The sequence below is a fragment of the Nerophis lumbriciformis genome, linkage group LG05 (assembly GCF_033978685.3).
Source record: "Nerophis lumbriciformis linkage group LG05, RoL_Nlum_v2.1, whole genome shotgun sequence".
Classification (NCBI taxonomy): Eukaryota; Metazoa; Chordata; class Actinopteri; order Syngnathiformes; family Syngnathidae; genus Nerophis; species Nerophis lumbriciformis.
In genome coordinates, this window is record NC_084552.2 from 45842833 (window position 1) to 45857901 (window position 15069).

Here is a 15069-nt window from a genome sequence, read left to right on the forward strand (position 1 = left end):
AAAGTTTGTAAACCAAACCCCTGTAGGGGCGTCATCCTCCCCCAGAAGATTTCTTTGTGATTTTCACATACAAATATTGAAGATCTTTGATCCTTCTCAACTCTGTGCTAATATTATTTTCATAAAATACAACCAATAGTACGTTAATGTTAAATCTCACTTGTGAAAAGTAATCCCCCGATTCCTATTTTCAACAGTCCGCTCATTTGAGCAGGAAAACGCTGAACACCACCATCTTTGTTTTCTACCTGTCATCTGTCAGTTTCGGCTGCTCGCCGACTCCTCATCAGCACTTCAAGATGGCGGCCAAATTGCTCACGTCACAGCAACCAATGCTGCGTCTACTTATAAGATGTCTATGGTTATAACGTCATTGCAAACACGGCAATCTGTTGCGTCCACTGCAGTTTGCTACCTTATTCATACTTTTTGTCAAGTGATTTTTTTTTAAGCAGGGTTTCATGAGGTACCTATACATAACGTTACGTTAGTCAATGTATCACACACAGTAACGTAACGTTAGACGGCAGTCAGCAGCACCGCGTATTTTAGCCACCTACAAAAAGACAAACATAGTCAAATAAAGGTCAGTTAAAATGTATACTATATTGAGAATATGTGTACATATTGCATAGGGTCCTGACATCTAAAAAGTACAACTCTGTTCATTGTTATGTTCATATATTTGTTATGTTTTTCATGTGTACGCACACATAAACACACATACAGTATGAGATGAGATCAATGAGATAAGGTAAGAACAGGATAGAAACTGCTGTGGAACTAGTTACAATGCAATATGCCATGGAAATACAATGTTAACACTTTTGTGCAAATAAGTACAGTTGCACTTGTTTTTTTTTCAAATGTGTTTATTCTGTAAAGGAATGAGTTACATGTTTAAAATGACTAGTTAATAGTGCTATTTTGAAGTGCAATGTCAGCACTATCTTTTTCCCTGCAATTTCAAATGCACTTGTTTTAATAAATAAATACAGCGTTTTAAAAGCATACACAATCTGTGTAAATATATTAGTCTGTGGTTAAATGACTTGAAAGGACTCGAAACTCAAAATGCAGGACTTGGGACTTGACTTGAGACTTTCCAGTCTTGACTTTGGACTTGACTCGGACTTGCCCTGTCTTGACTCGGGACTTGACTCGAGACTTGAGGGTAAAGACTTGAGACTTACTTGTGACTTGCAAAGCAATGACTTGGTCCCACCTCTGGTGATCATCATTGCAGATTATTGCGTTTTAATGTCGATCACAAACGCAGATCCCCTCTGGATGACACTGTATTTATTTTTAATCCCCGACTGATAATCGAGAAGCTAATTTTGAATATCCAGACACAATGTGGGGACACTAATAAAAGTTAATAAAAAAAATCACCTGAATTATGACAAACTGAATGTATTATTAAGTATCATTATCAAGTGTCATTATCAAGTATTAGAATGAAGCTGAACATGTTACTCAAGCCAGGAGCCGGCATGCTAATAGCTAAACTGACCGCTAAACTAGCTTGAAGCAACAGAAGAAATAAGTGCTTAGTACATTTTAGGAAATGTAGGTGAAACCACATCCCAGAAGAAAGTAAGCAGATACTAACAGGAGATTAAAAAGTACATTAGTGGATACTATAACAACAACTGTTGCTGTGTCAGCATTGTCACTAGATGTATCAATCCATACATTGATGATGTTGATACCAAGAGTAGTAACAGAATGTGATTGATAGAGTGACAAGGTTGATATTTTTATTTTCCTCGTAATCTTTCTTTGCTTCTTTTGTTAATGTTTACAAACTCATTGAATAATTCCCTTGACACCAGAGAACTTTGAGAGCAAAAAACACTTAAAAGAGTAGTTTAAATATAGATAATAGTTTTTGCTTTTAGTTATTGTGTACTATTGACTTTGTTTTGTTCAATTGTATGTAATAAAATAAAACAAGGAAGTAGTTTAAATATTGTGTTGATATTGTTAAACTGTTAATAGCACTCATCCATCATCCATCCATTTTCTACCGCTTATTCCCTTTGGGGTCGCGGGGGATGCTGGAGCCTATCTCAGCTACAATTGGGCGGAAGGCGGCGTACACCTTGGACAAGTCGCCACCTCATCGCAGGGCCAACACAGATAGACAGACAACATTCACACTCACATTCACACACTAGGGCCAATTTAGTATTGCCAATCAACCTATCCCCAGGTGCATGTCTTTGGAGGTGGGAAGAAGCCAGAGTACCCGGAGGGAACCCACGCAGTCACTGGGAGGACATGCAAACTCCACACAGAAAGATCCCGAGCCCGGGATTGAACCCAAGACTACTCAGGACCTTCGTATTGTGAGGCAGATGCACTAACCCCTCTTCCACCGTGCTGCCCTCACAATAAATAAAATGAACAATTTACAGTTAATTGCTTGTATTCAGTCACATGACATTTATCCATATACGTTATCAAAAAAGATTTATCAATTGATATCAAGGATTATCCATCGATCGAGTTCCCAGATATATCAAACTATCTTTCACTCCAACGTCATTCTACACGACAAAACAGATGAAAACTTGGAAAAGCATGAAGGTCACAACTTCTTTGTGTGTGGCTCGGTCAGGGAAAATGGTATCAAGACTCTCCCGGATAAATATGCATTGTTTTTGCTCGGGTAAAGTTGCATTTCATGATTTACCTTCGCATCCACCGCCATGTTTGTAGCTTTGTTGTTGTTGCACGCGCCGCTTACTAACTACAGCTCTCAACATTGTGTATGTGCTGAAAACACCATTCGTGATTGTTGCCTTTGGTAAACATTTAGATTTTGCTCACATTTGCTTTCTTTTATTTAGACTCTCCAAGTTGGAGCTTTATGAAACACTCGTAGCAAAAATGCGTTTTAAGAAATCCGAAACAAGATAAAATGCAAATAATATCAAGACAAATGGGAAATACTAAAAGTTGAAAGTATATCAGACAAACCTTTATCGAAGTGATCACTGATCACAAACTCGCATTCTTCGACTCTGCTCCCTTGTACTGGAGTGCGTGCTACTTTTCTCGTCGTCGTTTCATAAAATCTTGTACTATTCCGCCCTCCTTGATTACCTCTCGAGAAACTCTAAAGAAATGTTTACCATTTTCGCAATTTGAACGGTTTTTACAGTCGAAAACAATGCATGCATAGGGCATTTTTCTTCGAGAAAGGCAAAATGGCGCCTAGTATCCAGTGAGAACAGACGCTGGCTTGACCACCACGCATATTTAATGAGCCGGACATGACGTCATGTAAATCCAAGCAATACATGTGATCGGTATCTGTATCGGTATTGGCTAATCTAACTCAATGGAATCCGCAGCATAAATCCCTAATAGAAAGTCAACTTGGGTATACTTTAGAGTAGTCAGGGTACAGCTTGTGCAGCAGTATAGATTTCCATACACTTGAAATGAGTCAACACACATACATTATTGTCTAGCTGGCAACATAAGTGAGTAGCAAGATATTTGTTGGTATAGTCTAGCATGGTGCCGATGGTTTGGAGCTGCACGAGTGCTGCTGGCACAAGGAAGCTTCGGTTCATTACATTTCAACATGTACAGTGACATTGTGAAGCAGAAACTGGGCCGCATGGCAGTTTTCCAACGTGAAAGGGAGCCCAAACAGGTGATGGAGTGTCCAAGTATGTCCCCTTCACACCTGAACCCAATTGAAATGTGCGGCTGCCTCATGTCCAAAAGGATTAAGGCAGTGCTAAATAACAATAATTCTCACACTAAATATTCACACCAAGGACACTATCAGTTCACTGTGAGGTAAACTAACTCGCGTTGCCAGTATTTAGACAATGGATGTGCGTTGACTCATTTTCAGTGGATATTATAATCTATACTGCTATACAAGCTGCACACTTTCTACTCTAAAGTTAAATTTTTATTGGATTGTGTCCCTTGACAAAACATAATAAGCGTGCTAAAATGTGTCCTGTAAGCGGGTTTCTCAAGGAATATGTAGCTCCAACAAGCGGATGTGACAACATATCACGTGTTGAAGAGTGGCGTCCTTGTCTCGATATTCAATGGTGTCATCTGCATGACACAAAGGAGGACAAATGCCCCTCAGTTGGCCCATACATGTGGGACGCCAGAGAAGACATGCCAGTGGTGTGTGACACACGCTGGTACTGTTCTGCTCACTGTACGCTGTGTCACACTCGGCCCAGCAGCAAACGATCAATGAAGCTGCTTTTGACGGGTCCAAACGCTACTAAACCACATTTAAAGCTACAATAGGACATTTCAGGGACATGCTGACGTAATAAATTGTGCGGGCCAATGATGTTGGTGGACCAACTTGGACACATGACATTGTTTCTTAGTGATGCTTTAACGTCTGCACTTGTTACCAGCATGTGACTGTTATTTTTGTATTTTGTAGTTGACCAAGTGAAATTTGGACCCCCACTGAGAAAAGTCACTGAACCCTACCCTGATTTGGTAACAGACATTTACAACCAATTGCTCTGCTTGCTGACACCTGCAACAAAAATGCCAAATATATCGTCCTCCCAGCAGGGCTCCTACGATGACGACTGGAGTCTGTCTGGAGATGAAGACAACTCACCGTAAGACTTCTTTTGTCTTTCTTTTACCCAAAGTAATCTTTAGTTTAGATTTGTAAACAGAATGTGTGCCACTGGGAACTGAGCGAAGAATTGAGGATTCTAATGGCCGCTAATTGGCTCCAATCTGCCTGGGAGGGGTTCAGTATTGAGTGTGTGTTCTTAGATGGGATAAAAGTGCAAATGTCAGCATCATGAGCTGTTTTAGAGGACCAGTAGATGTTCCCCCCCACCCCCCGGGTCCTTCCCTGCCATTGTTGTGGGCCGCCAGGCCTGTAGTCGGATAAACAGCAGGTCTTCCTGTTGCAGGAGCCTGTTGGAATGTGTGGAGCAAGCTCTGCAGCTGAGGTAGGCCATGTCCATGCCATGATGATGTTGTTTTGTAAACATCAGCTTCAACATCCCTGACCTCCTCAGTGGCTTTGTGTTCCCCTACCCCCTCCCCTTCTGTAAATCCAGACCCCAATCCCTCTCAAATCCTGCCGTACTCATGATCTGGATTTTGGCTGTGATCCACCACAAACCCACTAGTTTGTCTGCTTTTTGTCTCTTGTGTTAGTATTTTTGTTGTCCTACTCTTCTTTTTATTGTTTTTGCCCTGGTTAAAGTGTGTCATTCCTAATCCCCTTATGTCACTTCTTCTGACCCAATTAGTTAGTTTGCCTTTTTTTCTTTCAGGAGTTTAACCATTAGGAGGGCGCCATCTGCTGATGTGAGTGTTGACTACATGCACACAAAAACAAACAGAAAAGCCTCCTTCACTGCTAATTGAAGTACAGTAGATCCCAACTTATCTGACATTCTGCCTTCAATAATAAAGCATAAAGCACTACAGAGCGTGGTTGTCACGATAGCCTGACAGTCAGGCTAAAGTCTAGGTCCAGCATTTTTCTGAGGGGCCGGAATTGTTCTCGACAGACACCTTTGAGGGCCAGATGGTGTTGCTTAAAAAATAAAGACACAGCAGGACAGGTCTGGAGTGTCTGCAAATGTTATATTGTATCGGAATCGGCAGCATAAAACCCTGATCGGAACATCCCTAATAGTTACTATTGTTATCATCCATCACATAGATAATTGCATGTACAGATTATTTTGGGCATTAATTTAATTTGTATTTATTTGACATGCAATCCTTAAAAATATGACTGCTGATTATTAAAATATGTACAGTGCTTACTTTAGTTACATTTAAAAAGGTTGTCTTCTTATGTATTTTGCTAACATCTTGCAGTCACTCCATTGTTGTTGTTTTCTAAATGTTTCATGATGTTCCAGGGAGGGAAGAGAAGCGGTTTATTCAGCCCGACGACAGCCTCCCTGCCAGCCTTTTGCTCTCTCAGCGTCAACACAAGCGACAGAGATGCGACACAGAGGCCGATCTGTACGTTGGGTCCGGATGCTTCTGTCACGTCGGCCTCCACCGGCTCATCTGGTAGCTTTTCGCCACCTCACCTTTCCTCTTGAAAGCTGCATAGGATTGAGAAAAACATTTCCTGTCAGAAGTTTTAGCAAGGTGCTCGGCCACACAAGACATCAGGCAGCACTGCAGTGACCCATATCTGCCTGCGGGGGGCGCTTTGACTGCCAGCACTGTCTGCTCCCCCAAAAAAGAGACTCCGCTCTCGCCTGAATGGAGCACGCTGAGGAAGACTGAAGACTCTGTAAGCCATTTTTTTCCCCTAATGTTGTTTTTCTGTGTTTGTCTCATGCGCTAACATCGTTTGTTTGTAACCTTTTTAAGAATCTTAACCAAGTAAGGTTTTTATTTTAATTTGTGTTTTATCCTACCCTATTTTGTAACCTTTTGATATTTCTAGAGGGCTGATTTTCATGGACTTCCTCCTACCCCCCAAGTCCATGTAAGTGTCCAATCTAACCGCATGGAATCCCCCCAAAAGTTGCTTCCACCTCCTCAGTCTGCATATGACAGAATGTCGCCAGATGTTGACATAGTCACAGATATCTCAATGCAAATATGTCAATTTGAGTAGAATATATTGAAACAATGAGGTCAGCTTCTTTGTCTGTGATGTAGATGGGGGCCTGCTTCTCCAAAGTCTTCAATGGCTGCCCTCTCAAAATCCACTCTGCTGTCACCTGGATTTTCCCCAAAACGAGAGGTAAAATACACTACTCACAAAAAGTTTGGGATATTTTGCTTTCAGGGTGAACCTCAAATGCACTTTTACAGGTGAATTTTGAATGTCTAACTGTTTAATGTTTAACTCCTTTTTGTACTTACCGTTCTCTAACAAAAAGCTGAACGGCTAAATTCAGGTGACTTTTTTTTTTTTTTCCAGACTTTTGTGTAACTATTTTTCAACCATGTGATACTAAAAGCTCAGTGGAAGACATTCTGTTTGAACTTTCACAATAATTAACTGTTAGGTGTCTTCTTCATCCCCTGAAGTCAAAATGTGAACTGCATGATGAAGAGAACTGTTCAAATACCAATTTTAAGCAGCAGGAAATGTATTGGTCCATTCATGGATCACACACCTGTTCAGCCCCTTGTTAGAAAACAAGTTGTGCAACAAGTAAACAAACATTCAACAGTTGGACATGTGCATTTCCAGGTTTCAAATTTTATTAGTTCCTGACATAACCGCGATAAATGAATTTCCGCTAAGACACCCTTTAGTTACCTTTACACTCTTTTAATCCAATATAGTAAAGCTTGCTGAGGCTGAGCCAATCAGTGGCCACGATACAGAACAGCTCGTTCTCATTGGTTTGGTCTCCCCTATTGGCCAAAAAAAAAACTTTTTATGTTATTATTTTCTTATTTTTTGTGTATTGTTTTCTGTGTTTTTTTAAATGATCTTGTGCTACAAAATGTTTTAAGTGAGAGAGGGACAATTAAGTAATTTAGTAATAGTACTGTCAAAGGAAGGCAATATGACACCACTGATGGAATTATTACAATAAAAACACAACAAAAATAAAATGATCTTCAATATTTTAGAATGAATCCCACCATTAAAGTAATATTGGTGTAAATTTTATCCTATGACTACCAATGATTGCTTGTTTGATAACAAAAAAAATGTTTAAAAAAAAGAACAATAATTACGAGCCAATCTTTTGAATGGCTTTTTGAAAAGAGAAAATCCCATCTCTAGTTCATCCTGAAATTTCACTTGAAAGCCCAATATCCATAGCTTTTTGTGAGTATTTCATATTTATTTAAAAAAAAGTTTAGACATTTGATTGATGAAATATGTCTCAATCAGATCAGTACCTTATTCTTGGCACAGAGGAGGGGATCTATACACTCAACCTGAATGAACTTCATGAGGATACGCTAGAGAAGGTAAGGAAATAAGTCTTCCAACTATGGAATATTCATGATGATAACTATAATCGTCCCACAGTTGCTCCCTCAGAGATGCACGTGGTTGTACGCTATGAACAACGTGCTGATGTCCGTATCAGGTAGCTTTTAAGTATGTTTAACGTCATAAAAACTGTTCCAGGCAACACTCACACCTTGATTTTATCCGGCAGGGAAGTCGTCTCAGCTTTATTCCCACAGTCTGACCGCTCTCTTCGAGCAGAAGGGACACTTGCAGAAGAAACACAGCAGTCTGTCGCTCGGCACAAGTCGTTTCACAGAGAGGATCGGCACCAGGTAGGACCAAGCAGTCGTTATGTTTTTCCGTACTTTGAACTCCAAATTGTGTGCTAGGATTTAAAAAGGCCGATAGTATGTCACAGCAGTCGCCACACACGATGCAAATATGCTTATTAGCCAGTGTTAAAATCCTTGAAGCACATAAATTTGTATTTGATTTAGGTAAATAATTTGATTGTAATTTAGTACTTGGTGGAGGTCTGATTTTTCTTGGAGTTTGCCAGCAGCGTTGCAAACATCTCAGGAGGAATTTTAGTCAGAGAAAAATCCCCAGAGCAGAATGTTTCCACCTCAATATTTGACAGTAGTGATGTCGTTGTTGGACTCATGGTCAGCATTTGTTCATATCTTAGTAAAAGGGTAAACCATCAAGAGGGTTGTACGGTATACCGGCACTAAAAGTACCACGGTACTAATAAATTGAAAACGATACTATACTGCCTTTGAAAAATACAAGTACTTTTTTTTCATCCGCATGCGGCCATGATGTACAGAGCTGAGGAGCATGTTTAGTCTGTCAGCGTGCACACTTACCAAGCACACAAGGAGAAACAGTGTGGAGAGGAAAAATGGCATATAAAGGCATTTCTACTGGTTAATAAAGAAGGTGCGTGAAGCACAGTATAGAGATATCTGGGCTTCAAAACTATCGATCAAGGTGACACATCAAACACGGAAGCGCCACGCTGCAAGCTGTGCTTTAAAACATGCTTAGCCAAAGTTGGCAAGACAGTCTGACCACCTGCGCTTCAAACTTAAGTTAACATTTAAATAACAATCATCCAGACCTGCAAAATTAGTTTCAGCTCTCTTGTTGTGCCCATACAGGTATGTAGACGCGTACAGCTGTTTGGCTTGTCGCTAAATATTAGCAAAGTTAAAAACGCCCACGTAGCGCAAACTAATGCAAGTGAAATGACTGAATTTTGTTTTGAAAAATGGCTACAATTTGTGTTTTATCTTTAACAATGTGTGTTTTACCTGCTACATGTCTTATCTGTGTAGTTTCAGCCATTGTATTGTTTTTAGTATTTACTAATGATTGTATTTGTCTTAAAGCACAGACTAAGAGTGGCAACCATAAATCATAAAGAATAATGCCTGTAAAGCTTTTGATTTTCTTCTATTCCTACCCAATCATAGATTATGGCTGTCTACATGTAATATATAAAATTGTAAATTGTTCTTTGAGTGCAACCACAAAAGCCCACTGTGTTTAATGCCTTTACATTTTTATTTTACCGGTAATCTTCTAAAATTGTTCTTTGAGTGCAATAAGAACCATATGTTTAATGTGTCATTATATTTTTTTGTTAAAATGAAACCAAAAATTACATTTTTTTGTGGTCCCCTTTATTTTAAAAATAATGGAATACATTTTCGGGGATATCGGGACAGCCCTCACCAAACAAGTTAACATTCTTATTTTTGCCCGGAAATCCTGTCTTTTGTCCTTCTCTTTTGGCGTCTTCCCAGTTTTTAATCTCTAAGTTAAGTTAAAGTACCAATGATTGTCACACACACACTAGGTGTGGTGAAATTTGTCCTCTGCATTTGACCCATCCCCTTGTTCACCCCCTGGGAGGTGAGGGGAGCAGTGGGGAGCAGCGGTGCCGCGCCCAGTAATCATTTTTGGTGATTTAAGCCCTTATTCCAACCCTTGATGCTCAGTGCCAAGCAGGGAGGTAATGGGTCCCATTTTTATAGTCTTTGGTATAAACTCTCCTCCATAAGTGCTGTGAAAGAGCCCAGCATTGTGTTTTTATATTCATTTACACAATATAACAGGTTTTCTCACGGAGAAGCCTTATAACATATATTGCATCAGTCATGCTAACAATCTATTGTATGTCTGAGTGAATGGTGCTGTGGTTAGTAGTAGTGGTTAGTAGCTTGGCGGCAGCTTAGCTGCTTTTTGAATACGGTAAGTAGCTTTTCCTGTAGTTTAGCTACTTTTAGACCCATGAAGCGAGGTAGCTTACATCAAAGCCACAAGCTACAAAGAGAGAAAATGGACTGCAAATCATTGTATTTTCTCCATACGGAGAAAATACAATGACCTGGGTGAATGACAACACCCAGGTCACATACGGAGAAAATCCATGATGATTGGTTGGTGTTCGTATGATGAGTCACAATTGGCTAAGTTTAGAGCGCAACATTACGAACTGGCCAATCAGAGGAAAGATAAGGCGGGTCATCCAAACCGGGAAGCAAAATTATGACAGACCCTTATTGGGTCCATTTGTACACTCTCAGTTACATTAACTTTGATATTATACATGTGGGCCCATAGTTATACAGTAAATGCCATTAAAAATGCAGCTTTGATGTAGCAAGCTACCTTTGCCTTGTAGCTACAATTCTCCGGGGATAGTTTCCCCTGTAGCTTAGCTACAGTTAATCGAGAGTAACTTGTAGCTTAGTTTACAACAATTTCCAAGTAGCTTGCCCATCACTGGTCGTTTGCATAATTTAAATTAACTTCAAAAAGTCCCAATATTTTGACACAAATGCAATTTTATTGTCGGAATGTAATACAGGAACATTTAGTTGTCGACTTGTCTACATGCAAGAAGTTCCCCCTACGACCCTGTGCTGACTTCCTGATTTACCGGACTCTCACATTATTATAATAATTCAATAAGTGTACCCACTTGGCATCCATTGCAGCCAGTCACCCAGGAAGGGGTGGAGAGCACAGCTGCAGCCCCCTTTAAAGGTTTCGTCTTTTTCCCAGTTCGGGCTTTTGGAGTTTTTCTTTGCTCGGATTTGGGTTCAGATCAGGGGATGTCGTTGTGGTTTGTGAAGCCCTTTGAGGCACTCGTGATTCAGGGCCATATAAATAAATGATAAATGGGTTGTACTTGTATAGCGCTTTTCTACCTTCAAGGTACTCAAAGCGCTTTGACACTACTTCCACATTTACCCATTCACACACACATTCACACACTGATGGAGGGAGCTGCCATGCAAGGCGCTAACCAGCACCCATCAGGAGCAAGGGTGAAGTGTCTTGCTCAGGACACAACGGACATGACGAGGTTGGTACTAGGTGGGGATTGAACCAGGGACCCTCGGGTCGCGCACAGCCATTCTCCCACTGCGCCATAAATAAATTGTAAAATATCTATTTTTATAAATGTATTACGTCATTTCATTTGCTCAAAACTTGCGAATAGTTTTATCTAAAGTCCAGTCAGGGTGTATTTTGAAGTGAAATTTGTCAGTAAGTACACCTGTCAGATTCTACTCACTCATCTTTACACTGACATATGCATTCACCTGATCACTGACCCATGTCGCCTTTCAGGTTAAAGAGCAAGCATAAATTGTGTGATAACTCTACATACATGTGTGTGATTAATGCAATCATTTTTTGTGATTGATCACATGAGTTAACTCGGCATTTTGGACAACCCTAGTTGTAATACAGGGTACAATGGCTAAAGTCCCATTGAGAGCTTGTTTTATTTATTTAATGTATTTAATGGTAATTTGTGATGAAAAAAAATACCTTATTTTGAGCCATTTTCTTGGGAAATTTCCCGTATTTTGAAATACAAATGTGGACAGCTGTGTTGTAAACTTACAAAATCAATCATTGTTTTTCCCACCGTATTGTGGGTGTTGCTCCACAGAAAGTTTTCCTTATCGGTGAAGATCCCTGACACTAAAGGCTGCAGGAGATGTAGTGTAGGTAAGGTCATGCAGGATGTCGATTCTATTCTAAAGTGTCGAATGTCACTAGACAAATCACGTAATTTGTTGTGTCTTTTAGCTAGAAACCCCTACACGGACAGTACTTTTTTGTGCGGAGCGGTTCCATCTGGCCTTGTTCTGCTTTTGTGGTATGAGCCCCTCCAGAAGTTCATGCATCTAAAGGTTTGTGGTGTTGCATGTAAAAAAACAAACAAAACTTTATTGGTGCTTTCAAAGTATTTAGATTTCTGTGCTCTGCTCGTAGCACATAACCACAAGGCTACCGGACTCTCTGCCAATATTTGAGCTGCTGGTGTTGGTCACCGACGAGTTTCCTCAGCTATGTGTCGGGGTGAGAGGCTGCACCAATGGGAACCAATCCGCCAGCCAGAAACTCAAGTTTGATATCATCGAGCTGAATGGCACGCCCATTTCAGAGCCAGGTGTGATAGCACCGGTTTACTTCCTGTTCATAGAGCTGGAACTCACTTCCTGACAATGTTTCTTTGCAGAAAATGGTGAAGTCAAGGCCGTCCAGGTCAGCCAGTTGGACAGAGACACTGTTCTCATTGCATTAGAAAGTAAGTCAAGTCCATCAAAGTGACAGCAAAGCTTCGGAATGATGCTAATGTGCTAACTGTGGTCTTTGATGCGACAGAAAGCGTGAAGATTGTCAACCTGCAGGGTCTTCCTTCCGAAGAGTTTGCTGCTGAAATGGTCTTTGACTTCCCCATTGAGACACTCGGTAACAGCAACATCACGATCACTTAAAATAAACTACTAAGGGTGTGTTCACGCTTGTAGTCTGGATCAAATACTTAAAAAAAGATGAGTCATAGACTCCATTAGCAAGTGGACCAAGACTAATCCTTAAGTTGTTCTCGGTTCACGATCACTTTTAACCAAATAAATCTTACTAGCAAAGCAAACTGACTAGAGTTTATTTTAAGCAAACACGCAAACGCACCCTTACTTACTTACTTACTTACTACCTTTTTGATTTACATTTATTTTGTTTGTGGCAGTTTGCTTGCAGGACAGTGTATTAGCTTTCTGGAAGCACGGCCTTAAAGGGAAGAGTTTTCACTCTAATGAGGTAAATTACATTTTAAGATTAACGCAAGAGTGCAAATCCTTCAACTGATCCATTTCACTGGACATTTATTTGCAGGTCACCCAAGAGATTACAGACGAGAGTCGAGTATTCCGAGTTTTGGGAACTAACAGGTATGCAAATTTAGTAACTTTGTTGGTTTGACTTTGATTTTAGGTTTGTTTTACTTAGCAGACTTGAAACCTACTTTTCAGACAGATTTCAGTTTGTATCCCTGAACAACAAGCTCTTAACACCTTGTACAGTGATACTGTATCTTGGTTTTCATTATTAATTCATTCTTAAGGGTACGCTTAATACCGAAAAAAAAATTGTGCAAGACAAATTTGCTCTGTACAAAACTACAGAGGGCAGCCAGTAAGCGCCATATTACCCCTGAATGTTTGGCTAGACCAGGGGTCGGCAATCTTTTGCACCAAAAAATCCATTTGGGCCTGTTTCCATCTAATCAAAATCCACTTAGAGGCACAAAACCTGTTTGATCACCATATTGAAGTTAATGCTACATATAGTTTCCTTTAACGTATTGTCACGCCACGTTCCTGTTTTGTTCTTTTTTCCACCGTATTGTGCATGTTATTTTGTTACTGGATTCTTCTCTAGTTTTCCCTATAGTTTCCCAAGGTAACGACTCACACCTATAGCCACCTGACAATTCGTCAAGATCCAACTTTGATGGGTTTCTGTTGTATTGTCACCAGTGTTATGCTAATTGCTTTAGAAAATTAATTAATTAATACAGTAAATGCATGTGCTTTGGTGGCTGTATCTCTCCTTGTCTACAGACAGGCTATTGTGGGATTACATGATTATCACCTCAATTAATTGTTGTTCATTATTCCCCCGTAGTAGTGAAAGTAGTTAAACACTGGTTGTCATACATCTTCTTTTCTTCCATGTTCCTAATTTATTAGGTATTTCTATGGTTCTGTACTTTTGCTCTATTCCATCTACAATGTGTGTATGCTGCTGCATTAAGGCGAGCACAGTCATCCCCCTCCAAATCTTATTGTATAGCGCGATGTACGCCTAAAAAAAAAAGTCGAACCTTGCGTCATGTGTTGATGCAATTCAATCATGAGGCATACTGCCCACCTTTACAAAAATGCCTTCTTAGTTTGCAATTAAAGTTTTGTAACACAGCACCAGTTCCAATAACACTAAATCCCTCTCTAGTTACCATTGTTTATTAGCATCAAAAGAAGGTAACAAGCTAAATCATGACAAGTTAAGTGTTATGGTTTCTCACCAGAAAAAACACTTCAAGTGTGCCGTGAGATAGTCTGGTGTGCCGCAGAAGATTATCTAATTTCACCTATTTGGGTTAAAAATATTTTTTGCAAACCAGTAATTATAATCTGCAAATTATGTGTTGCTTTTGAGTGTCGGTGCTGTCTAGAGCTCGGCAGAGTAACCGTGTAATAGTAGTCTTCCAGATCAGTAGGTGGCAGCCGGTAGCTAATTGCTTTGTAGATGTCGGAAACAGCGGGAGGCAGCGTTTAAAAAAAAGTTAAAGTACCCATGATTGTCACACACACACTAAGTGTGGTGAAATTATTCTCTGCATTTGACCCATCACCCTTGATCACCCCCTGGGAGGTGAGGGGAGCAGTGAGCAGCAGCGGTGGCCGTGCCCGGGAATCATTTTTGGTGCTTTAACCCCCAATTCGAACCCTTGATGCTGAGTGTACAGGTCAAAAGGTATCTAATGCTTAAACCAAAAATAAACAAAAGGTGAGTGCCCCTAAGAAAAGGCATTGAAGCTTAGGGAAGGCTATGCAGAACGAAACTAAAAAAGAACTGGCTACAAAGTAAACAAAAACAGAATGCTGGACGACAGCAAAGACTTACCGTGGAGCAAAGACGGCGTCCCAATGTACATCCGAACATGACATGACAATCCAAGATGTACCCACAAAGGATAAAAACAACTGAAATATTATTGGTTGCTAAAACAAAGTAGATGTGGGAAATATCGCTCAAAGGAA

At 40.2% G+C, this 15069-nt stretch overlaps 1 protein-coding gene across 6 annotated transcripts in view; it reads left to right on the forward strand.

Annotated features, from left to right (window-relative positions):
* map4k2 (mitogen-activated protein kinase kinase kinase kinase 2) overlaps positions 1-15069 on the forward strand; it is a 41722-nt gene that overhangs the window by 23884 nt on the left and 2769 nt on the right. Inside the window, exons 14-31 of one of the 6 annotated variants that reach the window (XM_072913251.1) lie at positions 4445-4503; positions 4579-4631; positions 4938-4976; positions 5307-5340; positions 5907-6063; positions 6132-6292; positions 6449-6490; positions 6667-6751; positions 7889-7944; positions 8006-8066; positions 8139-8262; positions 11907-11965; positions 12047-12150; positions 12233-12410; positions 12480-12548; positions 12626-12712; positions 12993-13063; positions 13139-13194. In XM_072913251.1, the coding sequence (XP_072769352.1) occupies positions 4445-4503; positions 4579-4631; positions 4938-4976; positions 5307-5340; positions 5907-6063; positions 6132-6292; positions 6449-6490; positions 6667-6751; positions 7889-7944; positions 8006-8066; positions 8139-8262; positions 11907-11965; positions 12047-12150; positions 12233-12410; positions 12480-12548; positions 12626-12712; positions 12993-13063; positions 13139-13194 (1495 nt within the window). Of the gene's footprint in view, positions 1-4444; positions 4504-4578; positions 4632-4937; positions 4977-5306; positions 5341-5906; positions 6064-6131; positions 6293-6448; positions 6491-6666; positions 6752-7864; positions 7945-8005; positions 8067-8138; positions 8263-11906; positions 11966-12046; positions 12151-12232; positions 12411-12479; positions 12549-12625; positions 12713-12992; positions 13064-13138; positions 13195-15069 lie in introns of all 6 variants that reach the window. The other 5 variants (XM_061960036.2, XM_061960038.2, XM_061960037.2 and 2 more) reach the window with 5 other exon arrangements.